General features: G+C 40.0%; 1 protein-coding gene across 1 annotated transcript; it reads left to right on the top strand.

Annotated features, from left to right (window-relative positions):
* Positions 1-271: 271 nt before the first annotated feature.
* Positions 272-26,428, top strand: PLA2G4F (phospholipase A2 group IVF). Its single transcript, XM_009277560.2, has 20 exons — positions 272-490; positions 4,659-4,731; positions 6,858-6,994; positions 8,355-8,483; positions 9,928-9,968; positions 10,571-10,613; positions 11,740-11,806; positions 12,108-12,277; positions 14,347-14,460; positions 14,972-15,009; positions 15,950-16,085; positions 16,843-16,979; positions 18,099-18,321; positions 18,887-19,001; positions 20,165-20,302; positions 20,775-20,882; positions 21,795-21,989; positions 22,312-22,478; positions 23,116-23,302; positions 24,835-26,428. The coding sequence occupies exons 1-20, from the start codon at positions 380-382 to the stop codon at positions 25,062-25,064; spliced, it is 2,559 nt and encodes an 852-aa protein (XP_009275835.1). The 5' UTR covers positions 272-379; the 3' UTR covers positions 25,065-26,428.
* The last annotated feature ends 1,348 nt before the right edge of the window (positions 26,429-27,776 follow it).

The following is a 27,776-nucleotide window of genomic DNA, read 5'->3' as shown; positions in this document are numbered from 1 at the left end:
TTAGAGGTCCCTTCCAACCCAAACTATTCCATGATTCTATTTCTGTAACTCTGAAAGAAAATCTGTACTGGGGGTTTTGAGGTTGTGGCTTAATCATGGGGCGGTGCTTCCTCCTACCCAGGGCTTCCCTGTTTGGTGCTGCTTTGCTGCCCTTATCTTTTACCAGTATTTGAAAAACCTGCCAGCGAGGTTTTGAAGTGGGTTGCTTGGCAAGTGCAGGCCACACCTCCGCTTCTCGCAGCTGGAGTGCAGCCCAGTCCTGCGCAAAACTTCAGACCGAGCCTGTAGCAAGCAGCCCTTTGCAGCCAGGCGTCCGGGGACTCTATTTTCTGTGTTTCCCTGTCAGGTTTTCTGCGGAGACGACAGGACTCTTTTTCCCATGTTCCATGCGGTGCTGCAGGGCCCATTTCCACCCAGAGTGCTGCCTTTTCTGGCAGCCGTGCTTTTCCAAAGGAAGGAGAGGAAAGAGACTGGGTTTTATCATTGGCGGGTAAGACAAAAATCGTAGCTGTCTTTTGAGATGGCATTCTTTAGCTGATGTGCTTGGCAGTGACTTCCTGTTACCGCATGTGTGGAAAACCAGTCCTGCACTTCTGCAGGAATTAATCAAAAAGTTATCATTAGGGGAAAACTTTAGGTAACAATGCTAATGTAGATTCCAGGTTTTTATTAAATTCAAGGTCTGTGTGAGGCAATGCAGAGCAGGTCTTTGTTTCCTTAGGTTTTGGGGAACAGAATTAAGTTGATGCCAAGTACTTTTGCGGGAAACTCCAGCATACTGGGCTTCTGATCAGTAGAGACAAGATGGTGCTTTTGTGTTTTCTTGCAAAATATCCTTGATTACCATTCCCTTCCTTTCTGCGCTTTGCCTTATCCCACAGGGCTTAATAACCTAAAGCAGACAAAGATTAATGACAACTTCACCCCCTGTTCATAATGCACTGCAACCACATTAGATACAGTGGTTTCAGTGTGTTTGTCCTTTAAATGGTTTATAATCATTCCATTGTGTAAGACGGTCTGGCCAATAACCTCAATTTTGAATTGCACTAAACTGTTTGCAAAGGAGCCTTTGCATGGGAGGTCTGATACGACATCTGATTACCTGTCTCCCCCCTAAATCTACAGCTTAAAATTGAGGTGACTGTTAAATGTCACAAGATGGCTTGCTGCCTGTATACCTCTCTGCACTCCTGCTTGCTGTGTGATAAAAATTATCTTGTTGACTTTTTTTTTATGTTGTTGTTTAGTACTTGGGAAATCAGGGTAGAAGATACTAGTGTTAGCCTGCCATGATTTCCATTAACCAGTAAACCACTAGATGTGATATTTCCCCTCAGGTGCTCACTATATAAATAAATAAAAAAATTAGACACTACTTAGTGAAGTTTTGCTGGCTAGTAGAGAGAGATTTTGTATTGACTAGTTAATAGCAATTGTGCAAGGAGAGGGGCAGCAGATCACCCTTTTGTCTTTGTAGGTGAATTCAATATGATCAGATATCTTTAACTTTCCGAAGTTTAGCCTTAGTTTCATACATCTAAAGGCAAACAACATAAACTGAGAGCGAGCCCAGTGTTTGCCACTGCTGTTGTCATACTGAGCTGTTTGCACTACTCATATCGCCCGACTGGTTATAAGACTTGCCCTCCAGAAGACCATGGTTCTTAGGGCTGGGTCTGAAGTCTCCTTTTGTGACTGTGGGTGCGCACTTCTGGAGGAGGAGGGAAAATGCAAAGGCTGCCTAGGAAAGCCAGGAGTTTGCCTTTGGGTTTAAAAGCAAACTGGCTTTTAATGGCTTTTTAAACTGGCTGAAATAAGGAGGAAGGGAATTACGGGCAGCAGTGTTTACTTGGGAGCAGGAACAAGATGGAGGGGAAAGTGCTCCCTTGGTAAATTGGACGTTTCTTTGACTGAGCTACCTGATTTGTCTGGTAGCAGTGAACAAAAAAGAAAATATGGCTTAGAAGTTACATTTTTTTATTTGCTATTGACAACATTTCTGTAATGAAACTGGCATGCTTATTGTGAGTCCTCTGTATCCACTGAGAGACGTGGAGTGGATCCCAGCACTTACTATATAAAGTAGGTGTTCTGGGCTATAGGGTAAAGACTACTGGGTTCTGTAGCTGGGATAACCTGTTTTGCAGTTGCTTGCTGCTGCATCAGCACCTTCAGTTTAGATGAAAGATGCAGACAGTTGTTAGCAGGGTTGAGTGAGAATTCAGTCTTGTACTCTCATTTAAGGATTTCAAGTTTTTCTGCTTTAAATGCACTTTCCTGAGCTCTGGAAAAGGGATGATTCTGAAAAATCATTAAATTACAAACTAGAAATTGGTTGTTTGCATCCGTCACATACATTGGTATGTTGTCACGTACACTGGTATAGGCAGAACTGTCATTATTTGTTTGTTCATTTCCCATACAGATTTCTTGCCTGACTTTTCCCTGATGTGTTCAGATAGAGCATATCCAATACTCTCGTGCTTCATTACTCTGCAAGCTCACTTTCTAACATGTTATGACCTTGCTGTGCCTTGGCTAAAAGATGAGTAGAAAAGGCATGTAGGAAGGTTCTGGCATAATTGATAGCACAAGCTTGGGCGCACAATGAAACGTCTGTTGCATTATATGCCCTTAAATTATAACGTGGGTGTGGAAAATGTATCCTCAGCTATGTAATGACTGACTGCAAATCGGTGGTTGTTAGAGACCTTTGGAAAGGACTTTCTTTTGAACACGTAACTATATGTTGACAGGTGGTATGAAGTGAAAAAGGGATATGCTATATTCAGGGTGTTCTGTGCTTCCTCTGCTGAATTTCTCTGTGTCTGAATTCCAGGCAATAGTCAGGCTACTTGAGTGAAGATTGCTTTGACAGCAGTGGGGGTGTGATCACTTAGCTTCATTTCTCAACAAGCTGAAGAGTTGCAGCACCTTTAGGAAGTCGGTGAGAATAACCTATGCAATCTTGAATTTCTCTCTGTAGTCCATTCCACAACTTGACGAGGTAGAAAGGAGGTCAGGCTTTGCCTGAGCAACTAGTGTCAGTGATTGAACAAAATAGAGGTGATTGGGAAAGGTTTAAAAAGGAAGAAAAACTAGCATCTGAAGGACAGAGCTCATGGTGAAATTAGATGTGAAGGCATGTCTTGTTCCCAGAAACAAATGAGGGAAGGAGTATCTTCAACATGTTGATGCTGCAAATAAGAGCACTTTAAGAGTAATAATAGTATAATTGGAGTTTATTTGCACAAATTTAATTTGGCACCTGCATGTGAGGTCTTAGACTATGCGTGTAATTTTTACCCTTCACTTGTTGGTCAGGGTGGATGGCATTCACTTAGTACAAAGATGTTCAGTATACTGTGTATGTCTCAGTCAAACCCTGTTTTGCAAAAGCTGGCAAGTATCTTAAAGTGATAAGAAATAAGGAAAACGCCACAATTATGCGACTGCTTAACAAACATAGTACAGTTCCATTTATCAGATCAGGAATATTCAAGAAGAGTTTCACAGTTCAGGGTTCATTGGTTTTCTTGAGATCCTAGTTAGTGATATGTAGGGCCTACATTTATATAATATTTGGCACTCTGCAGCATTTTGCTGTAAACGAAAATCCTGTTGAGTTGTTGTAGATGAATACTTAGCATATCTGAACTTAAACTCTGGTCTCAAGTCAACCATGTAGAAAATGATGAACGTGAAGTAGTGATCACTTGTGAAAAGCATTTTGAAATGGGATTTAAGAATAGAAAAGGTTCTTAGTGGCCAGGATTGTGTCATAACTGATAGAAATGAGGTAGAATCACATTTTGTTCATAAGCCTTACACAACTGCTTCTGTCCAGTCTCTGCACTAAATCCCTTCAAGCTGTATTCTTTTGTCTTCCCCTGCCCTCCCCCTCTTCTCCTTCATGATCTTCTAGGATTCAGTCAGGCTTTTCTTTCCTCTCCACAACCGGGCATTTAGATACTAATGTTACTTTCTAAAAATAGCCTCCCAGAAGCTTTCAAGAGCAAGGATTACGTTTTGATCTATGCTGGTAAAATGGCACGCATGTCTAGAGTGCTGATAACAGTACCAGTCCAGAATGAATAGGAATTGAAGGTTTGTCTTTTCTTGCTCAAACTGCCATGAAGTATGTGTTCCTACAAGAAAGTGGTTTTTTTTTTCTCATTGTAAACAGCGTATGCTTTCTATGTCTTTAGACCATGCTGTTAAGATTCTTGCTATGTCTGCTATTACTCAAGCATGCATGTGCCCTTGACAAGTACTCTTAAACTAGCCAAGTTATGATTAAAATTATTTGAGCAGCTTCAGTATCTGTTTATCCTTCAGCAGGAATGAACTAATGAAGCAATTCAAAATTGATCTATAATTAGAGGAAACTCTAAATAAGGGACTTTTTTTCTGAAGTCCGTGAGGAGTTACCCTAAGACATCACTCATTGCCATGCTGAAAGGGAATTGAGTTTCCTTCTAGACTCCTTTAGTCTTCCTCCAGGACACTGAAAGCACTGCGTATGTTCCCAAATTGACTCGTTAATAGTTTATTTTAGGCTGATTGGTCTGATCCATTTCTCTGGACTGATACTAGTGTGGTTATAGAACAGGCATTACAGTTGTTACATGCTGAGCTTGTTTCTCTCTTTTCAGCGGGAGAAGCACCCTTACTACAACCTAACAGTAAAAGTCCTCCGAGCCAGAAACATCAAGGGTACAGATCTGTGTAAGTATTTAGTCAAGGTATTATGAAAACAGGTGTTTTGGTCAGTGCATACCTGTAACACAGGTAGCATTGTTATGGGAACTTCTTACCTACACATAGGGTATTGCCTTTATGTCTGAACAAAGGCTTCTCTTGCAAAGCAGCATGTATATTTTAAAGGCTTGATGTGAGGCCAAGCTGCAGATAAACCCTGCTACTTTGTCGAACAAGATCAGATAAGACCTGATAACCTTTTACTTCCCTGCTCCTTTATATGTTCTACTGTGGTCCATTCTGTGTTCCTTTGTCTGGATTCAGCCCTCCGGTCATGGCAAATTTCACTCTTGCTGCTGCTGAACAGTCGTCTTGCACCTGGAAGTAGTACTCTTCAATTCTAGCTTCCAAATGTTTGTTTTTCTCAGTTGTAGTGGTGCTTTCTTTCATGTGTCTGCTATTTTGTTCATGTCTGAAGCTTTTTAAGGAGGTAGGTGGTTGACTGATTCCAAGACAGACTGCTTTTTACCTGTTCCTGTTTTTTTATAGCATGGTATATATTCCCCTCCTCTTACGCATCTGTGTTGAGTAAAGCTCTCAGGGCTCTTTGGGGCATTTGGATCTTTAAAACTCATTTGAGATTTAATTCCTTCAGATTTAATACAGTAAGGTAGTCTGCCTGCCTTAAGTTTGTATCTGGCATCCAGTATCAAACTACTGGAATGCTAAATGACTGTCCAGGGAATGGAAAACCCTCCTGAAAGGCTGAGGGCTGGAATCACACTGTGAAGTTCTTTTTATGGCCTTTCTGTTCAACTGGAGTGACGAATGGTTCCCATACTTGCATTGTTAAAAGGGGCCTTAACTGGAAGAAGGAATGACAATCAGTTATTTTCAGGGAATGGAAACAGAAAGCTCAGCTCCTGACCAAACTAGATGAGGGTATAGCAGTGGGTGGATATTGTCTACTTGGACTTTAGTAAGGCTTTTGACTCTGCCTCCCATAAGATTCTTATAGAGAAGCTGATGAAGTATGGGTTGGATGAGCAGACAGGGAGTTGGATTGAAAACTGGCTGAATGGCAGAGCTCAGAGGGTGGTGATCAGTGGTACAAAGTCTAGTTGGAAGCCAGTAACTAGTGGTGTAACGTAGGGATCAATTCTGGGTCCTATATTGTTCAATGTCTTCATTAATGACCTGGATGATGGGGCAGAGTGTACCCTCAGCAAGTCTGCCGATGTTACAAAACTGGGAGGAGTGACTGGTACACCAAAGGGTCACACTGCTATCCAGAGGGACCTCAACAGACTGGAAAAGTGGGCTGACAGGAACCTCATGCAGTTCAACAAAAAGGAGTGGAAGTCCTGCATCTGGGGAGGAACAACCCTGTGCACCAGTGTATGCTGAGGGCCGATAGGCTGGAAAACAACTTTGCAGAAAAGGACCTGGGGGTCCTGGTGGACAGCAAGCTTGACCATAAGCCAGCAATGTGCCCTTGCTGCAAGGAAAGCTAACGGTATCCTGGGCTGCATTAGGAGGAGCATTGCCAACAGGACGAGCGAGGTAACTTTCCCCTCTACTCAGCACTGGTGCGGCTGCATCTGGAGTACTGTGTCCAGTTCTGGGCTCTCCACTATGAGAGATACTGGAGCTACTGAAGAGAGTCTAGTGAAAGGGCCATTAAGACTGGAGCATCTCTCATATTAGGAAAGGCTGAGAAATTTGGGACTGCTTAGCCTGGAGAAGAGAAGGCTCAGGGGGATCTTATCAAAGTATACAAGTATCTGAAAGGAGGGTGTTAAGAAGATGGAGCCAGACACTTTCAGTGGTGCCCAGTGATAGAACAAGAGGCAATGGGCCTGATATCAGCAGTAATCTTTTTTGAAAAGTTGCTCTTCCTCATTTTGAGTAGTAGTCCCTTTTATTAAGGCCTTTATGGTTTGGATGAACCAGAAAAAAGAAATATAGGTATCTAATGTTCAATTTGCTGCTGTTTAAAGACGTGTACTTCATTAAAGGCTTTTGCTTTACAAGTCCAGCTTAAATTTGCATGTTTCTGTGATGCAATGAGATCTAGAAAATGAGCTCCTCATGGGAAAGAGTATGTTTGGTTAAAGTTGTTCTGATGTCTGTCTCTATACTCTCTGCTCTAGTGTCCAAGGCAGACTGCTATGTGGAACTAAAGCTGCCTACTGCATCTCCCATAGTGTCCCGAACTCAGGTTGTTGACGACTCTGATAACCCAGAATGGAATGAAACTTTCCAGTATCGAATCCATAGTGCTGTCAAGGTGAGGAGTGCACTTTGTGGAGCTGGTTGGGCTACCTGCATTTGTGTACTGGCTTAGTTTTGATACTTCATTCAAAACCAAGGGATCTTTATTACCCTCAAAACCAATGTTGCTTGTAAGGTGTCAGTCTTCTTCAGTGGTACAAAAAGCTGTACTATGCATGTCCAGTGATAACCACAGCAGTTTGTAACTGCATTCTTGTGTAAATTACAGCTAGAATTTTCCATAAATATCCTTGTGATACAACTAAGGAAAGGGAAGTTACGGCACTACCTGGTAGAGTTCAAGAAAATTCCTTGATAAAGCAAGTTTGTTTGAGGATTGCTTCTACTTTCACAGAGTAGCTGTTGCCGCCTTGTAGCTCTACTTGCCTTACACAGCCAAGTGGCTGAGTGAGGATAATGGGAACTAAATTTCAAATCACTTTGCCACTTAGTTCATTCAGTCAAGTTTTTCCATCAGTTCGTATGATCAAGAAAAGTACAATTCAATCTCTTGGAGACAGTACATCTGTCTGCTGTCTGAACAGGACCTAATAGAGTATCGAACAAAGTCTTCAGATTGTCAGCATTCATTCTCAAAGTAGACACTAATGGTAGAGGGAAGGAAACTGTTTTTTAAAAGATTAGTTTTAGTATGGCACTATTGCTTTGAATACATCCTAGGCTTTGGAATAGGGTGCTTATTAACAAGAAACTATCCCCCTCACTGGGAGTACCTTCCCATAATGGTTGATGACAAAGGTGGAATGGTAATTGACTTAAATGGTAAGAAAATTGCGAACTAAGCTTTAGAGCATGTGAGCTTTTTCTTCCCCTGCAGGCTCATGAGGCCTCAGTCTGGTTACTGCTGTGAGGCTATGCCAGCACAATTTTAAGTTCAGTCTTTTCTCCTTGAAAACTAGTTGCTGCAAGGCCATTTTTTGCGTGCCATATGTACTTGTTGTGACTATTTCAATTAGTTTCTGCTGGACTTACCTGTTCTGAGACAAGGCTGAGCAGGAAGCGATATAACATCCGTATAACATCCTGGACTGAGTCATGCTGAAGGAGTGGAAATTGCTGTTGCTTCCTCAGGCAAATCTGTGCCTGGAGATGGTGGAGAGTACTGCCATGTGCATTCAGCTGGGGCCTCTCTCTAGTTGGGAAGCTCAGAAAATCTTTTAGCTAAACACTGTCAACCAGAAGCTTTTTGCTTAACTATGCTGTAAGTCCTGCTGGAAATAGTGAATTCTCTTCCAGAGTGGGAAAGGGGAAGGGTATTAATTAATGCATAAAGTGGCTACTGTATAAAGCTACTCAGGTTTGTGGAAGTGTTTCTGTCTCTTCATCCGAGGCTGTTTGTTTCTGTTTGGTTTTAGAACATTCTGGAATTGACACTCTATGATAAGGATGTCCTTGTCAGCGATGAGCTCACTTCTGTTGTCTTCGATGTAGGGGGCATGAAGCCGGGTCAGCCCCTGCTGCGCACTTTCAGGTTGAACCCTGAGGTTAGTTCCTGGCTTCTTCCCAGGTCAACTGTGAATAGCTGCAGCTCATCATTATAGAAATCCGGTGGTACATGCTGGTTGATCTATCTATGTTGTAGAAGCCAGAAGGGGAAAATGCGTCAGCAGGTGATGACAGCATATATGGTTTTAGTGTTATCTGAGATGTTTCTAAAATCCCTAGTGATTTTTTTTGTGCGTGTTCCACAGTCTTTGGGATGCCATGCTGAATGAACCTTGGGGTGACTGCTGTCTTTCAGAACATGTTAAAACACCTTTAAAGGGAATTGATTTTTCAGGAGACTAGAGGGGCATAAGCTGGGCTTAAAGTGAAAGGTATTTGCAGTCAGCAGTCATTTTGGGGGCTGCAGACTGTCTTATTTAGTTGATCATCATCAGTCTGCAGTGAAGTTTATTGCTGCAAAGGTTACCTCTGTATTTACTAAGTCGAAAGCCTAAGAAAAGCTTATTTTACCTGAGATGTTCAGTTACATTTAACCTCTGCTTCATGTGGGTGACATTGGTGTGTATCAGCTGCTCTCGGTCCCTGTGCACCTGTTTATGGACTTGCAACAAGACAGCTTGTTTTACGTAGCGAAAGCCGTATCACCAGTCTGATCTCTTTTGTAACTGCCTCAAACGCATTGCTACAATAGGCCTGGATTAAAGGTGAGCTAATAATGTGTTTTCTTGAGAAATGGGGCTTCAGTGCTGTTGGTGTGGTCAGAAGCAGACTAACTGGTATGCAGTTGGCAGGGAGGTGTTGGTCAGTGTCACAGGCACTCTAAATGATTTGTGGTTATGGAAAGAGGCTTAGTAACTCCCTTGTTCCCACTAACTCTATCCTGTTTGAATGCTTAAGTCATCTTGATCAGTAATTACGGACTTGGAAACTTCAACTTCAGTAAAGAGAATTACCCAAATTGGCTTCTAATCAGCTATTTTAAAAGCTGTGTTAGGTCTGGTATCAAGCATTTACTGTATGCTATGGCAGGGGCAAAGGTGACTGGATCAAAGTCTGTACAAGACAAAGGCAGCAATGAGCTAAGAGTGCAATCTGCTGAAATAATAAATGGGAGGAAGCACAAAGCCTCACGGTAGAAGCTGTTTGCAGAGATGGCGGTGCAGTGGTACTTGAGCCAGAAGAGGGTGTGTTTTTCTCAGTAACAGAGTAATGGATCTGAGAGCCACCTCTCGCTTGTGTGCACTTATCTCCTCAAACATAGATGTGTCTGGTCATATAGGATATGGTCAGGAGGAGAAGAATTTTTAAAGAACAACAACATACATAAATTTAGACCTTCCAGAATTTAACTGGAGCATTTGAAAAAGCAACAAAAATAGTTACTATAGTTTGTAACAGGAAGAAAGCTTAATCTCTTGGAAAAACTTATCATAATTATGTTCAAGATCAAGGGTCACCTGTGTCCAACTTTTATTTTCAAAGGCTAATGAAGAGCTGGATGTAGAGTTTTACTTGGAGAAATGGTGAGTCTTACCTGAATAGCTGAATGAACTTGTGTTCTGCGGATATGTTGTCTTAGTTGCTTTTTCTGTGCAGGGACAGTCTTGACCATAAAAAGGGCTAATGCTTTACAGTTCTCTGCGGTGTTTGAATTGATTCACCAATGGCTGTTCACAAATATCTTTAAAGCTCCAGTCACCAAAATTTCTGGGGTACCAAAAAAGAAACAAAATTTTGCTGGACTTCATGGGAATGGCAGCGCTGCAAAGGAAATGAACATTTTGTGGATGAGTTACTTAGCAGTGGAAAGCTTACACAGTTAACCTTGCAATATAAACAACTGAATTATCTGATAGACTATCTAAACTATTTCTCTAGGTTATCAAAATAACTGAGATGGGGAGACCTTATAGCACATGCTTATAGTTACAGAGGAATTTTTTCTTCAGTTTTTTTCCCCCATTGTTCTGTGAAGGGAAATAAACTTGGTGTCAGTCTAGTTTGTATAGAGCTCTCACACTGAGGACCTTTCTCCCCCACCTCTTATCCAGGCAGTTAGTTTATAAAGTAGGATGAAGCAAATTAAAAACAAACCTCATTTGCATTAAATCTCTTCCTTTCACAGCTCAGATGCCCCTACAGAGGTATTGACCAATGGAGTCCTTGTGGTGAGTATGTGGAAGTCAAATACCTATATGTTGGGATTTACTCCTGAAGGTAGGTTTTTAGTACTGAAGAGGACGTGAATTGTTGAGAATTCAACTCCTGCATCCAAGTAGCTCCTTTAAAACTTTATACCAACTCATAGAAAGGGTATTTCTCCCCCCCGTGGGGCTGTTTTAAAAGATGGAAACAAAAAATGTCTTTAGGGGGCTGGTGAGTCTTGCAGATTGTACTGAGTTTTCTAGCCTAGATGCTGGCCAGGTATAGTCCCCCTTCTTATCTTAACACCTACTATTTCTAAGCTTTTATCAGTGCCATTAGTAAGTAGGTGATAACTCTTGAGTGTGAGAGTGGGAGGCCTCATCTTCAGAGATTTGTCTATTCTCTTGGGGCAATCAGTCTTAAAAAAAAATCCATGCGCTATGCATTAAAAGTACAGGTGTTACCACCTCTTTTCTCCCTCCAAAGGAAAGGGACTAGAGTGATGTTTTTTAATAAGGAGAAAAGAATGGGAAAGAGTTCATCATTGTTGAAATGTAGAGTTTTAATTATTTTTTCAGGAAAAATTGGTGGCATTTAACAGCATAGTTCTGCAAACTGTTTAACAGGAGAGAATCTTTTGTGTTCCTGTTTCCCTAATCAGTCATACATTCAAGCAGTGGAGTAGTTTTTTATCTTTGAGAGCAATTATGGCCAATTAAGTATCTCATCTGCTGTCCTAGAAGGGAAGCTGATGATTGAATGGTGTGAGAGACTAAATTTCATGAGGACAGAAAGTCATGGCAGAATTTATGAAGTGCTTGATTGGATCTGAACAGGTTCTGAGTAGGTACTCACACATGCTTTTAAAAGAAGGTAAAACAACAGAAAACCCTCAAGTATTGAGAACTTGTAACTATGAAGTACTGGTTGCAAAAAAAATTAGTAACTGGAATAGGAAAGGTGGCCTTGACTTTGAAACAAGAGCAGATAATCCCTTCCTGCTGAAACAAAACTTGCTCAAAATAATCCTTAATGTTTTTTTGACAGCTTGCAGCTGTAAACCTAAACCTACTATAGTAGGTGGATTAAGCTTCAATAAAGAAGTGAACTTAAAACCTCATAACCAGAACCAGTTTCTTCTTTTCATAGGTTCATCCTTGCTTGTCTCTGCAAGGCACTGTCAACAAAGAGGAAAAAACAGAAGAGAAACAGCAAGGTAGGGCTGCCTGCAGAGTTTGTCAGATCTACATTTCAGCATGTTTATTCCTTGGGAGAGAGGGGAGACTTGATTCTCTGTCTATATGGTGCATTTTTATTTACTGACTACAAAATTGACTTTTTAAGTTAATTTTGCTTTTGTTTCTAATGCTAAATAATATTGGGTCACTTCCACTGGGTACCATGCAAGAGAGTATTTGCTGGTGTCTTCATAGTCTCAGCTACACTTAATAAGTATCTGATTTTCAACATTTATTTAAATGGTTCCTGTAGCCTAAACTTCTTACTCTAATGTACAGGGAGCTGTGAGGTCAAGCTGTCTGTTCCAGGGGCATATCAGAAACAGTTGTGTATTCCTTGGAGACCAGACAATGAGAAGGATTATGGAACCTCGTTTGTCTTTCATGTGGATAAAGAAATGTGTCCAGAACTGCAAGTGGAGCTGCAGCAAACCATATCTGTCCTACAGGTAAGCATCTGTGCTGACTGCTACAAAGTTTACAGCCCACTTTTGAATAAATCCACTCTGAAACCAGTGCCTTTGGTCCATGAAAATGTCCTTAAACATAAATTGAGCAGCCTTTATATGATCATTAAGGGGAGGGCAGGGACTTCTTCAGATGTTCTGGGATGTCAGTTTTGGGTACATTATTCAGGTAGGTGTGGATGTTAAAAGCTTGCATTGGAAGCAAGTTTCTTCTGGAGTACTATATGTATGTGGTGCTAGGGGCCATCTATTATTTACTTCCAGATATACCTTTTTGATCACACTTAACTCTGTGATGTTGTAACTGCTCAGATCAAAATTTTCTAGGCTAGAAGCCTGTCTTGAATGGATTTTTCTGGTTACGTATTAGGAATTTATGGGCCGAGAGAGAAGTTTTTCTCTATCATTGCTTTTTACACACTACTATTTTTTTTATTTTAAAAATTGAATAAAAATGTCAGACTTTTCATTGGATCTTTGACATTGGATAAGGAGGTGAATTTGTCTTAAAATTATACCAACACTTTTTAAAATCTGTTTGAACTTAGGGATGAGAAAACGTGAATCTGCACATTCTTGCTACATGAAGACATCTTTACTTTCGGCTCTTGAGATACTCTATAGCAAGTCTTTTCTATTAGAAACTTGCAGAGCATGTGCCGCTTCCAGAGGTTTATTTAGCTTTGTCTGTCACTTCATAGTTTCTACAGGTACCCATGCAGTTTGTGTATCCCATAGGAGTGACTAAATATTCATTGTGATGACTGCTCCCAGTATAGCCAGACACCAAAAATGGGAGCAAGGAAACTATTTATTCTGTGATGTTATTCATCCCCACAAGCCATTGGGCAGCATAAATGCAGATGGTGATCTTGACTGCTCTAGAGGCAGCTATGGAGAAGAGACTACAAAAAGAAATACGGAGTAATAGCTTTGCAATGGGGTTGACTGGGCAGCAAACATGAGCTGAAGAGAGACACCTGGACTTAAGTAGCCAAAAACTCAGAGCCAGGCAAGCAAAAACATGGTAGAAGTCAACCATGGAGATTGGCCCAGGTGGTAAACCTCAACCAAACCACCCCTGATAACCAGCAGAACGTACTCCTTCAAAAGCTGGCATAGAGCACAAAGGTATCCAGTCTGACCCTTCCTCTCTTATCAGAGGTAGGAGAGTGCCAGGAACGTACTAATGTTGCTTGCCCTGTACCTAAATGCATGTTATTTGCCCCTGTTAGGAGGAGGACAGTGGGCTTACAGGGACATTTGACTCAAGACAGCTGTTTTTGGTCAGAAGACATCTGTGAAATCTATGGGTAGTTCCTTGTCTGTCTTCAGTTCTTGTTATGAGAAGGGTGACAACCTGTTGTTTCTTTAAGGTGCTGCCTCCTCCCAAGGGTTGAGGCCTGTGGTGGGTGTAAAGACTCCAGCCCACCTGGTAGGCTGGGTAGGTTTGAGTGTGGCCCTGTGATATGAGGGGGGTTTTTAACATTCCTCTTAAGTTTAGGAGTCTGCACACAGCTCTGTGTTAAGAGACCTTGCTACTTGCTAATCCAACAAGGGAGAAAAAGATTTCCTGGCAAACTTTAATTTGCTCTGCTTGTGAAGATTATGTTTTTTAATTACATGCTCCCATTTGTCCCTAAGACTATTATCTTTTTTCCTGTTTTGTGGTATTTTTTCTGTGTGTCTAACACTGTTGCCTTGTTGGTATCTTTTCCAAATCCTGCTTTGAAGACAGAATGCGAGTTCACTTGTGAGCTTTCTGACACATCAGAACACAACTATTTTTTGGGGAAATTTTATGTTTGGAGATGAAGATTTTTGTGGCAGGCAGCTATATTTAAAAAAAAAAAAAAGAAGCTATTTGAGTGACAGAAACAATCCCAGCAAAGATCTGTCAAGCAGAGAGCAGGATGATCTTGAAAAGCCCTTAGACTTTTGGGAAAGATTTAGTTATAATGGTCTTAAGGATTGTTTGCTGTTTTGAGATATGAAAGTCATATCTCTAACTTTTTTCTGGAAAGCTCAAATAACATTTTGTTTTTTATTAGGATGGTATGAACCCTGATATTGAAAAGCATACTACAGTTCTGGGATTGGGGACTGTACCAGTTAATTCTCTTCCTATTGGACAAAAAGTTGATAGAATCGTTTCTCTGGGAGAGGTAACGTCAACATTTTGCACTTGTTTTAACATGCTTGGGATAACTTTTTCTCCCATTGCCTATAGGCATTTGGAAAGTTAAGCTGCACGTGATTCTTAGGAGTGCTGTTTTCTTGGATATCTAGAATGAAATACTATGATTACTCAGTGCAATTCTTCTAAAAATGTTTTCATGGTTGGGTCTTGCAAAATAAGTATAAAGTTCATCACTTTCCAAAGCAAAAAGTCTGTTAGGGTGTGAAAGAAATATAAGAGGAGGAGAAAAGCAAGAAGCTTGCAGAAGAAATAATTTTTTCTGCCCTGCTCTCTAAGTACAAGTTTTTAGTCTCTGTGGAGACTATTGAAAATGTTTGAAACAGGTGCAAGGGAGAGGTGTTCCAGAGACTTAGTTTTGTGGGTGAGAGTGCTGTTCTGGTTAGTATCTAGTGACCCCGTTGATGTCATAACCTCTAGATAGTAGTTCCACCTATGTAGCTGCTATCAGTTGCAAGATGTGTTCTCTCTTTTCACAGGGACAAAGTTTGGATATGAGTTTGAAAACTGAAGAGAGGTGAGTGGGAACCTAAGACCTCTAAACATCAGGAAAGGCCTTTATTCTCATAGTGAAGAAGCTGAGTAACTATCCCAGCTGTTCTGGGGAGGTCTGTTGTCTCCATTGATCTCTTGGGATAGATTAAAGAAAAATACCTTTGTTATTTTTCTTCTGAAGGCTGTGTCCCTTCACTTTGCAGATACTTTCTATTGTACTGGTGTCAGTCCTGCGAAATCTGAACAGATTTTATGTTCCTAATACTTAAATGTAAAATAGCTGATGGTGTAAATATTAAGTAGCTTTGTTAGGTACAGATAGTTCCCAGAATATGTGCAGTGCTGTACTGACAAACAGGAAAGGACATCTCAGTGTGTGAAGAGCTTGAACTATAAACAGAGGAAGGGTGCAAGAAAGGACTGATAAGGAAAGAATAACACACAAACCCGAGCAGTTGGCTAGTAAGTTGATAGGGTCATTTGGTATATAGTTATTAACTGAAGATCCCGCTCCCCTTTCACAAACTCATAGCAAATTTATTGGTATTCAGTTGTCCCCTTCTGACTCCTAAGTTCAGAAACTTCTGTTTTAAAATTGCTCTTCCCCTCATTTCTCCATCCATGTCAATACAGTAATCTCAATTGCTCCTCTTGCAATCTTCTTCACCTACTGAGAATCTTTTCTTCCTTTGTGAAATTCCTGAAGCTTAATCTGAATACTGTTTGACACAAGCTTTGTATTTAGACATTAAGGGAGAAATACAATAGGGAGAAGTTTAATTTTTAATTCCAAAACCTGTTGTTACAAAATAGCTGGCGTATAGGCACACACTAAAACTTCATTTAAGAGTTTGATCCAGTGATTCAGATCAGCACCTAGATTGTCTGTTCGCAGAAATTGCTTTTCCCTGGTAATTACAAATCCTCCATTTGGGGTATTTTTGTTTTCATTTCTATTTCAGCACTTGGGATCTTGATATACGTCTGGGTTTTGACCTCTGTAAAGAGGAGAGAGAATTTTTGGACAAAAGGAAGAAAATAGTTTCTGAGGCACTGAGGAAGACTCTTCACTTAAAAGAATCCCCTCCAAAAGATGAGGTATTGAGCACAGTGCTGTAGTGAGATTTGTAAAATCCTTTGTACTTTGTTGATAATTAGGTATTGTAGGATTCTTTGCCTGTAACCAATGGAAAACATGGTTTGCATTCACTCTGGCATGAGATAGATCCCTGTGACGTTTCAGTTCTGAAGTCTCAGATGTTGTTATATTTCTAAAATTTTGAGGGGGGGGTTGTGTGTTTTAGAACACAAAATTGAAATTTCAGAATGTATGTACTTTCTTTAGTTGAACTCTTGTGTCTTGGGCTTTGAGCTCTGAGTTGTGATGGGAAAGTGTGTTTCAGAATGGTTAAATTGAAGCCCAGACCACAGGAACAGCTTCCTAATTGCTGATTTGAGGACACTGTTATATCTAAATAGCCTGATACCTTGCTCTGTGATCTTTGGGTGCTGTTATAAGAATGATTGCCTTTTTTTTTGTTCTTATGTGTATATTCTATGGCATGCAAGTAAATGTGTGATAATATACATAACAATTTCAGTGACTGTCCCTAAGTTTGGGACAGTCTGCTACTGCTTACTATAAAACTGCTGTTTTATAGTAAACAATATATTTCAATTACAAAGTAGAGAAAGTTCTGGTTGAAATCAAACCTGAAATTACTTGGAATATAAATAGAAATAGAGATTTTTTTTCTCTTATTTGCATAAGAATGAGACTTAAATGGGGTTAGTTCTGTAATTTATTGGCAATTCAAAAATCTCTGATTGTGATTCCTGAGTTTGCTGTCTGCAGGTTCCAGTCGTAGCGGTACTGGGGTCTGGAGGAGGGATGAGAGCACTGACATCGTTCTATGGCAGTCTTGCTGGGCTTCAGCAGCTGGGCCTTCTGGATGCTGCAATATATCTGTGTGGGATTTCTGGCTCTACTTGGTAAGTTACATGCAGTGTTGATTCCAGAAACTTAGAGGTGAATATGGTAGTGTTGACGCAAAATAAGGCCAAAGCAAAATAAGGCATTTGTGCCATCTGTAGACAGACAACGAAGTCAAATATTTTATCAGTTCTCACCTGTTAGTTCTGGTGGGGATCCTAAAGAGTCTAAGAGACTCATTATCTCTTTTAACCAATACAGCTACTGGCTAAATTTATGAATCTGCTGCATTTGCAAGCCTGGCAGCTGAATATTAGGATGTGTTACATGCATAAAACTGCTGTGTGTTCTCTCAGAGCCCTGACTGCAAAAACTTTCCCCATTTCCTTGCTCTTGCCAAGGAGATAACTGAGGTGGTGCAAGTCACTGGAAACATGTCCACATGGACCACTCTGTCACTACCTTCCAAAATGGTGTATGCAGCTGAATAGAGGAATAGCACCATCTTGGCCTTCGGTGGACTGGAGCAATGTGCTGAAATGTTAAACATGGCTAGAATGTTTCAGTAGCTCAGTGCTTGGAGTTTGTGGTGAAATCATCCCTCATAAGTACACATCATTTTTGTGAAATGGAGGAGTTGCGCAACCTGACAGTAATAATCTGCCCTTCCAGAGCTTTGTGTGTTAAACTCCTATGTACCTAGTATTCTTCCACTAACCTTGTGATCTGGCCTGCCCCTTTTGATTCAGAGACAGCCTTTCAAACAAATGTAGGCATCTGTTCATGTGGATAGCCAATAGTCCAAACTAGTTTCTCATTTAATCAGACCTGTGTAGCACCCTTGCAGTCAGCCAGTCTCTCAGGGCTGTTACGGCCTGGAGTTAACTCATATTCGTGAACTGGTTCATGTGTGCTAGCATATGATGCTTGCTAGGATATGATTCTTGGAAGGTAGGTTAGCAATCAGGATGAAGTTGTCCTGTAGGTGTCAGGGTTTTCAGCATGTTCTAGAGTTCAGAGATCCATTATTATGGTCTCTTTTCTCTTCACAATGTTTTATCTTTTAGCTAGACTTCTCAAGCTTTTAGTTCAGTGCTGCAGCACTAATTGTAACTAGCTAAAACTATTGTTTACACGAGGGTCATTATTACTGATGACATTAATATAGGCATTTTCAGGTGTTTATCAACACTGTATCAAGACCCTGACTGGTCGCAGAAAGACCTTCAAGATGCAATCAGAAGAGCTCAGGGTACTGTGTCCAGCAGCAAAGCAGGGGCGTTTTCCCCGGAACGACTGAAATACTATTTCCAGGAGCTGAATGCAATGGAGATTAGTGGATGGAAAGTTTCCTTTACAGATTTGTGGGGCCTTATTGTGGAATATTTCCTACAACAGAAGGTAAGAGTTCACGTTTGGATGTGTACTGCTGTTTGTCTTCCAGGTGGGAGCTTTGCCCGCCCACGTGTTTTGTGTCAAGAAACCAATTACTCTCTACCTTTGTGAGTTGTTGTGGAATAAACATAGGGAGTTCTCATGTCTTTCTGCCTCGGGTTTCCCAGCACCCTTCTTTAGTAATGAATTTTGAAATCATATAGGTCAGTACTATAGAAAAATGAAGTGTTTATTTGGAATGACTGTTATTAAATTAATAGCTTTTGTATTGGGCAGGTTAAGCTTGAGATAATGATGTTGGGTTTGCAAATGGTATTACTGTGCAGTATTTGCTATGCTAATTGAAATCAGAGGGGTAACTAGTTTATTAATAACACCGGACACTCTAAATATGCAACTGCAGAAATACTCTGGCAAAATCTAACCATATGCATGGACAGCGGGAGGAAAAGGGACTTTGAATTAGTAGTATTGTTAGTCAGAAATGCTAAGCAACAGCTTCAAATTATCAAAGTATGGGTACAGAACTTACCTGACTGAAGTGTGCTTCTCCTTCCTTGCTTGTGTCCAGGAAGATCCATCAAAGCTGTCTGATCAGCAAGAAGCAGTAAAATGGGCCCAAAACCCCTATCCTATCTATGCAGCTGTTAATGTGAGACCCAATATTAGCAGTGGTGACTTTGCAGGTACGAACATGGCAAATTTATTTTTGTTTGTGAAAATCCATAAATTCCTTTAACCAATCCAGTTCCTTGGGTAGTGAGTAGCTGACAACAGGAAACGTGGCTCAAGCAGCAGTTGGTAGTGCAAGAGGCAATAGGATACTGATTGGCAGAGTACTATCATCCTGATCGCAAATGTCGTCTTCATGGCTATAACAGAGAAATGAGATTCAACTCCGCTGGCCACTCCACATGTTTTGCTAGAATGTGCCTGAAACTTCCCGGAGCTGAGAGGGAAGATTCTTATAATACATGAGTCTGTGTCTGAATCAGAGAATTGAAGTCCTTGGTAATTAGGTGACCTACTTTCTCTTATAGTCTCAGGTAATCAGTTTGTGTAGGATTCATGTAAAATGATGGATTGGTAAACTTGTAGCATGCACCATCACAACTGCGGCATTTAGCAGCCTGGATTCTTGCTGGTTATACAATTACAGTAAAAAATGAAGGCCAGTCCTATTCCAGGTCACTTGAAACTTTAAATATGATGCAACAAGTGAGGATAGATACAGTGAGACAGGAACACAAACGCTTGTGTCCATCTGTGTACCACTATGGGACTTTTTTGTTTGTTTTATTCTAGAGGAGTGTGTGTAAATGACAATGAATTTGATTTGTAAATATTTGTGGAACTCTTTCAAGCATGAGGGGACACTTTGATAAGCAGACAATGAAGTCTGACGTGGTGGGTCAACTGAGTTTTCAAGTCAGTACTATAACAGTTGCTGAGAGATGGTAAGTAGTGTGAAGAAAGGCTGAGAAAAGTGAAGTAGCTTCCATTTGTGATGGAAAATGGAGCCATCAGAATGGTTTAAAGTGGAAGTAAAATAGGCAGGTTATTTCTGCAGTTACAAAGTCAAGATGGAGCAAGATGGGATTTTTTTTTCCCCCCGAAAAAGCCAGGAAGAAAGGAGGTTGTATTAGTCAACGAAAGCCTGTACAAGAGTTCTTATTAATCATGTGTAAGATAGAGGCTCACTGAGAAGAGTGGCAGGGAAATCCATAGTGATGGTGAGAGAAGTGGAGGGAGACTCTGTTCTGTCTCCGTTGTGTGAACAGAAATCAAATGAGTATTCTCACCTGTGTTTAGTCCGAGATGAGCAAATATCCTGTTGGCTTGTTCTTAGAATGGTGCGAGTTCACTCCTTATGAAGTTGGATTTCGCAAATATGGAGCTTTTGTCCGAACAGAGGACTTCGACAGTGAGTTCTTCATGGGACGGCTTGTCCAGAAACATCCAGAGCCTAGGATTTGTTTTCTACAAGGTATGATCTTACAGTAATGAATAAAATGGAGAGATGGAAAGGAGCTATGCTGCTTTTGAAACTCACCAACTTAAACCGATGCCTTTTTGTCCCTTCCTAAAGAATTTGAAGAAGGGAAAAATGTCAAATCTTTCTCCAAAGGTTTAGGTGTAGGTTCATAGTATTACAGTCTGATGTCCTGAGTCTGCAAGAAGACTGTATTATGAGCTGCCTGTCAAAAATTTCTGCTTTAGGTCTTCCTGTTCTCTTGCCATCTTTCCCTTGCTGATAACGAGAAGTTTCTGTGTTATATTATTACATCATAATTTGTCACATGATTAACTCAAAGGTTTAAACTCAAACATCACCTGTTAGAATAGCAGGGGTCAAGTGACAGCCCTCTCCCATCACAAATGGCAGCTGAATTATAGGCCTTTTGGTTACACTGTGAAAAGCCTTTTGAGTATTAAATTCTTCCATATTTCTCCTGCAGGAATGTGGGGCAGTGCCTTTGCTGCAAGCTTGGATGATATCTGCCTGAAGGTGGTTGGTGTAGGACTGGGCTTTCTAGATTCTTTCAAAGATGTTATCAAAGTTGTAGGTAAGAACATACATTAAAATAGTAGGATTTTTTTGAAAGATTCCTGGTTTTGGAATGATCACACAAGTAATATGACTTAAAAATATGCTGTGTGTAGTTTTCAAGATTAGCATAAAAGATGGATTTGGACAAATCTCTCTTGTACTGTGTATTATTTCCTTCCATCACAAATATAGTGAAGAGAGTAATTATAGTTTTTTCAGTACACTTTCTCTTCCTGCTTTTTTAAAATTTTGTATCTGACTTTGACTATAAATTTGGGCTAGTTCTGGGAGCTGTTTTAAACACATTACAGTGCAGGGGGTCTTAATCATAAGAGGAAGAATAGAAGCTGCACTGCTAAGCAGGAGGTGGAAAATAGATTTTCAGTTCCCTCCTTGGCTTGATTTTTGTAATCTTGGATAAGCTGCTTGTATGTTTATGCATTGTTCTCCATTTGTACAATGCCTCCCTAGCAGTGAAAAGGAAGTATATTAAAGACTGAGAGTTGCTCAGCTGCATAGTTATAGCCTTATAGTAAGTAGTTGGGTGAGATATTTTTTTTCTTCTCTGCTTCTGCAGCCCTAATTTCCCCCCCGCCCCTTGTTGTAACTATAAATGCTACTGTGTGTGTATGACTGTTGTTGTCTTATGAGACAGAAGTAGTTGTCACTTGGTAACAAGGGTTTATTTGTGTGGGTTTGAAATGAATATGGACAATGATTTATGAATAATGCTATTCCCTTTAAAGGGGGCAGATAAATTATCCAACTATAGAATATGCAGCTCATTTAAATTTTATTACAATACTTTTTTATTAGAGGACAAATTCAGCTTTAGGACAACTGGTTAAATATTGTAGAAAAAAGTCTGAAATGTTGGAGCTGGACAAGCATTTTCTAGATGTTCTGCATCCTTCTGTGGTTTCTGCAGATGACTGCCGAAGATTCCATTTCCGAGATCCAACACGACTGAAAACTCGCTTGGTTATACCTGGGGGCCCCTTGTTACAGATTTTTCAGGATTTCTTCAAGTCCCGGGTCACATGTGGAGAAACCTTCAACTTCATGCAGGGATTGTATCTTCATAAAGATTATGTTAACATCAAGAAATTTGTGGCTTGGAGAGGTAAATGAGTCTGTATCTGGGATATAAAATAGTGTGTTAATATTCTGTAACAGTCAATGTTACAGAACGTAAGTGAGCTTGACTTTGTTCCATTGAAGTCAGGGAATTTACCCTTTCTTACACCATAGCAAAAATTTTGATCACTATGTATGTTCTGTCATATAAGGCAAGCTCGTCATCAGACTTTACAGGTCAGTCTCAGATGAATATGCATGTTGGAATGTCTTTTTTTCTTATAGCCCCAGCATAAACTTTGTTGCTTGTACTGAGAGGTGTGTAATGAATCATTATAGTTACTTGTGTTACTTGGAGTGTCTTCCAGGCACTCATCTGGATGCGTTTCCCAACCAGCTGACACCCATGGAAGAGAGCTTGTATTTAGTGGATGGTGGCTTTTCTATCAACTCTCCCTTTCCTTTGGTACTTCAGCCAGAGAGGGATGTGGATGTTATCTTGTCATTCAATTTTTCCTGGGAAGCTCCATTCGAGGTGAGGAATGTAGCTGAGCATTATTACGTGAAGGTAAAAGCACAGAATCATATTTACAATGACAGCAGATCAGTTGATATTGAATAAACACACTAATGAAAGAGTGCATTAAAATAAATCCTTACCTCTTTCAAACCTTATTGTACTATGCTTTTTACTGTGAATGTCATGAGGAGATGGAAAGTGACAGCTGTAATAAGATTCAAAACTTTTCAGAAACCTAAATAGATTGTTACCTAAATAAGAGTATTTGCTTAGCTCATATGATCCTTGTTACTTAGACGTACGCTTCTAATGGAAAAGTGGCTACTGGTGATTTTCTTCATGCAAACAAGTTATTTCCTGTATATACAACTGTTTATTTTTAAGTGCAGAAAAGTCAAGGTGAATAGATTTAGAGCAACAAAACATAAAAAGTTTCAGCTGCAAACTGTTGATGTATGTTTGGTAGCAGTTCTCAGTTCTGCTCTTCATTCTTCTGTATCACCAGACAGAGAAATTGTTTCTGCCAATTTGAAGTTGGATTTCTGTCACTTTTCTTTTGTGGAAGTCTCTCTCCCTTCGAGGACTGTAGTTAGATGATCTTAGAGGTGTTGCTGGTATTCTGTCGAAATTATTTTTTTTTCTTTGACAACAGGTTTTAGAGCTGACTCAGAAATACTGTGAGGAGCGGGAAATTCCTTTTCCAAAAATCAAATTGAGTGAGGAAGATGAAAAGAAGCCAAAAGAGTGTTACATGTTTGTGGATGATAATAATCCAAAGGCTCCAATCGTGCTCCATTTCCCATTGGTGAATGACACCTTCCAGAAATACAAAGCTCCAGGTAAGAGAGCTGTATCTTAAAGAGCTATTTTTACAATCCTTTGGGTGTGTTGGTGGGGAAAATTCAGTGGGTTCAGTGTCCCTCTTTTCATTCTTCTTAGTATTACCCTGTAATTATTAAATTGTTACTTTCATTTAAGGCGGAATCAGCTTCCACTAGTTTTTTGGAAGGGAGAGTGGGAGAAGAGGCTGACAATTTAAAAAAAAAAAAAATCTAAAGGCTGGAAGAATCAAAATTAGGCAATATTTTTGCTTCTTTCTGAACCTTTCTGCCCTGATACCTGATTTTATTACTTCTAATTACTCTGAATATATAGGAAAGCACTATAAATCAGATTAAATAAGTTCACTTGTTTACTGGATATGAATAAACCACTAAGCAGCAAAGTGTTGGGGACCAATCTGTATGTCAGATCATGTAACTCAATGCTAAATGGCCTGTGTCCTTGTAGTGTAAGGTCAAGTGATAAACGATCCTTGCTTCATTTAATGTGATTAATATAGACTGTAAGGCCCACCTCAATCTATCAAGGAAGAACACTGGCATGAAACAGAGCTTTATCTTTAAGAAGAGACAGACAAAATTCAATGTCCTATTTCTCCCTTGCTGGGAGGAAACAGCATCCTGAAGAAAACCTTTGGAATACATTGAAAAGAACGTGCAAGACTGATGCAGGCAAGGGAGATCTAAGGCACTCTGTTAATGCTATCTGTATTAATACTATAATGATTGCCAGGCCCTGGCTGCATTTCTTCATCAATGATGAAGAGTTTCAAAGTATTGGGCTTGAATATGGCTCAAGACTACTATTTCTATAATAGCAACAAGCAAAAGTGTTTTTAGCAAATTACTTTAACATTCATCTTTCAAGATTGGTATTTAAATTTAAGTGGTAGGGTGCTAAAAACACAAGTTGCCATATTTTGAAGAGTATATACTAACCTCCTAAGTTCAGTTGAACTCAGGGTGTTAGTGTCTTTTGGTTTAGTGTAGAACAGCACTTCCAGGAAGAATTGAGCTTTGTATTTCCTATTTTGAGCATGATCATCATGGATGCACTAAACAATTTATCTCAATGAAAATGTATTTTAGTCCTGTATTTTGAAGCCTAGTGGAAGTAGAAAGGGTAATAATACTTTACCTTCAACTTCCAAGCATTCTGGATCCTGAAGGAGCTGAAATCTCTGAGGAGGAGCTTTGGGGGAAAAAGTTAAGGTTCAACAGAGTTATCTGTGATATCCTCATTGCAGAATCCAAGTAAAATGAGTCCATCACAGCTGGGTTTTTTTTAGTCCTGTATTTTGAAGCCTAGTGGAAGTAGAAAGGGTAATAATACTTTACCTTCAACTTCCAAGCATTCTGGATCCTGAAGGAGCTGAAATCTCTGAGGAGGAGCTTTGGGGGAAAAAGTTAAGGTTCAACAGAGTTATCTGTGATATCCTCATTGCAGAATCCAAGTAAAATGAGTCCATCACAGCTGGGTTTTTGTGTTGTGTGGGGTTTGTTTTTTTTTTTTTTCCTCCTTGCTGCAGGAGTTAAACGTGAGTCAGAAGAAGAGAAATCCTTTGGTGACTTCATCATCGAGGCAAAAGATTCTCCTTACCGTACACTAAATTTCACCTTTGAGCCATATGATTTCAGTAGGTTAGTGGAAGTGAATCGCTACAATGTTCTGAACAGCAAGGACACTCTTTTCAAAACCCTAAACTTGGCTCTGCAAAGGAGAAAGTTGAAGAAAGTCATCAATACGTCCAATACATGAGCAGCTTCTATAGCTGAGGATACACTGCAGCCTGTTTGTAAGAGAGCCATGTGGTTCAAGACAGAATACTGAAAACCAGAATGCTGGAAACTGTCGTCTTGGTAAGGGAGTAGCACATGTGACACTGAAAGTTCATTCCAGATAACAGATGCTCTTACGAAAACCCAAGGGATGTACAGTACAGCATGGATGTTGCTTTGTCATGTGGGGAAGAGTAAGGAATTTTCTAGTCCAGTATCTCATCTTACAGTGACTGATACCAGGTGACTAGGGAGGCCTATTCAAACAGTTCAAGCATCTGGAGAATAATCTTCCAAACTCCACTGAGTGAAGCACCTCTTTTTGTCAAAGGTGTGGCGGTGTTCAAGGAAACACTGATTTCTTCTATACGTTTCTCTTGCTTTTTGAACCTCCCTCCATGAACTTTTACAATTTACATCATTTGGCAAGGAACTCCACAGATTGTAACTATGCACTGAGAGAGAAAATGTGTCCTTTTACTTTCAACTTGCTACTGGCTGATGCCCATGTACTTTCAAGACTGAACAATCATTATCTGTTTTCCATTTTTGCCATTCGTGGTTTCAAACATCTCTGTGATATTTCCTTCCTACCCTTCTCAAGGATTATAATGGATTTTAATCTCCCAGAAGTTCAATATAGAGTACCTTACTTTGGTAACCATTCGTTTTTGAGGAAATAATAGTTCCCTTTTTTGTATTTAACAATTAAAGACCCATCATGGGATTGTGTTGCTTCTTCCTACAGTTTGATCATCACGAGCTGATGAAACTTCAAAAATGTTATAAGTCTCATCTTTCTCTTTCTGTGTAAGAGGAAGGAAGGCTCCTTTGAAGAGTCTGAATTAGATATTTTTTTCCTTACACTTGGGCTTGCAATTCAGCCAGACTTCTGTTCAAGGAATTTCTCTGTGTGTCCACGTATTTTTAGAAACATCAATATTCAAGGTAGGCACACGTTATAAATGTGAATGAATAAAATAATGTTAGATGCTGCTATGCTGTGGGATGGAATTCACCTCGCTTTGCAGAAAGCTCAGAGAAAAAGTACTGAATTATGCAGTTGGAAAATATCTAATACAAAAGGGCAGCAAACAAACACTGTTTACTTTTGTGGCCTTTACATTGAGCTGAATGTACTGATTCTGTATTGAAAACTGGAGACAGGAAATCTATCTTTTCTGAAATGATGTAAAGGCTTATAAACAGGTATGATTCTTGATATATTTTTAATGTGTTTCTCTTAATGAATATTAGTTTTGCTAATGTGCTTTTCATAGTTTTTCTTATGAACACTTGTCTTGATATATTTTTCTTTATTCCAATAAAAAGTAAGCGAAAAAGTCAATGTAATACTATATTGCATAGTTTCTTTTATTACATCAGGATACCTGACAGTGGGAAAGTGACTTACCAAGTCCATCTCAGACTGGTGCTGCACAGCAGTAGAAAGTAATCTCTTAATTGTGAGACTTGTCTTTGAGTAAGCATGGCTCAAAACTGAATTGCGTAGACTTATTTCAAACAGTGACTTCACCTGGGTGATTAAACTTCCTTGATATCTGGAAGGATGTATCCTTTATGTCTTAGCATTTATTTCCTTAAGCTGAAATAAGAGAAACAGCAATTTAATGTTGTTATTTTTCTTTATAATTGGTGCCACACAGCTACCTGCTTTGTAGGATTTGGACATCTGTCATATTTGCTGAGTGACTTTTGTATGTTTTTCCACATAAGATTTTCAAGTATTCTTGTCTCAGCTGCCTTTCAGCCTGCCACCGTGCCTTTGAATGTTTGTTTGTAGTAGGATGGGAGTTTCCCTTGTTCCTCCTGAGTTGTTCCTTTTTTTTTTTCCTGATGTGAATCTGAGTTGAGCTGCATGGTTTGATTTACTTCCACTTTCTTGGTTTTGACGTCCTTTTCTTATTGGAGATGCTTGGACACTGTGAAGATGTAGGTATTTAGATACCAGCATATAGATGGGAAGGTGGAATGTTTTTCTCCAAAACCTGTATCTGCTCAAATTTGCTAGGCATATACAATGGAGTCTTTTGAGGCACAGCTTCTCTGTAAGCTCTTCCACAGTGGTAGGGCTTCTTTGTTGGAACAAGATATGTTATAATAGTTAATTTCCTAAACTGGTGTGTAAGTAGCCACCTCATTTGAAACTCCATATTATGGCAGGAGAGTTGTCCACAGACAAGTCTGTGCACTCACTGTACAGCATATGTTCTTCAGTCTTGTTAAAATGCTTCTTGTCTTGTAGGAGGAATGTGTCTTTTGTCCTGGCATTTAAATTCAAGCCTAGATACTAAGGAGAAATCCAGTCTGGCATCCCAAGTCAAAGGAACATTCAGGAGAAATGGGAAGCAGGTGTGGTTCCCTCCCCCACCCCCTGAGTCCCAGGGTTGGTTAGAACTCTCTCACAAAGGAGTGCCAATGGAGAAAGGAGCCCTGAAAATGGGAGGAATGCACCAGTGTGTTTTGTCCTAGGAAGAACTCGCATGGTGCCTAGGTCTTGCTCTTAGAATCATAGAATCATTAAGGTTGGAAAAGACCTCTAAGATCGAGTCCGACCATCAACCCAACACCACCATGCCCACTAAACCATGTCCCTAGGTGCCTCATCTGCATGTCTTTTAAATACTTCCAGGGATGGTGACTCAACCACTTCCCTGGGCAGCCTGTTCCA

The sequence above is a fragment of the Aptenodytes forsteri genome, unplaced genomic scaffold (genome assembly GCF_000699145.1).
Source record: "Aptenodytes forsteri isolate BGI_AS27 unplaced genomic scaffold, ASM69914v1 Scaffold146, whole genome shotgun sequence".
NCBI lineage: Eukaryota > Metazoa > Chordata > Aves > Sphenisciformes > Spheniscidae > Aptenodytes > Aptenodytes forsteri.
Note: the sequence above shows the minus strand (reverse complement) of the source record. Positions and strands in the feature narration are given on the sequence as shown.

What these genes read in the sequence shown, in the direction of transcription:
- PLA2G4F (XM_009277560.2), top strand. Translation starts at nt 380, where the DNA reads ATGTTCCATGCGGTGCTGCAGGGCCCATTTCCACCCAGAGTGCTGCCT. An exon ending in CTGGGTTTTATCATTGGCGG is followed by an intron (nt 491 to 4,658) that starts GTAAGACAAAAA and finishes CTCTCTTTTCAG; the next exon opens with CGGGAGAAGCACCCTTACTA. An exon ending in AGTTTGAAAACTGAAGAGAG is followed by an intron (nt 15,010 to 15,949) that starts GTGAGTGGGAAC and finishes TTTCTATTTCAG; the next exon opens with CACTTGGGATCTTGATATAC.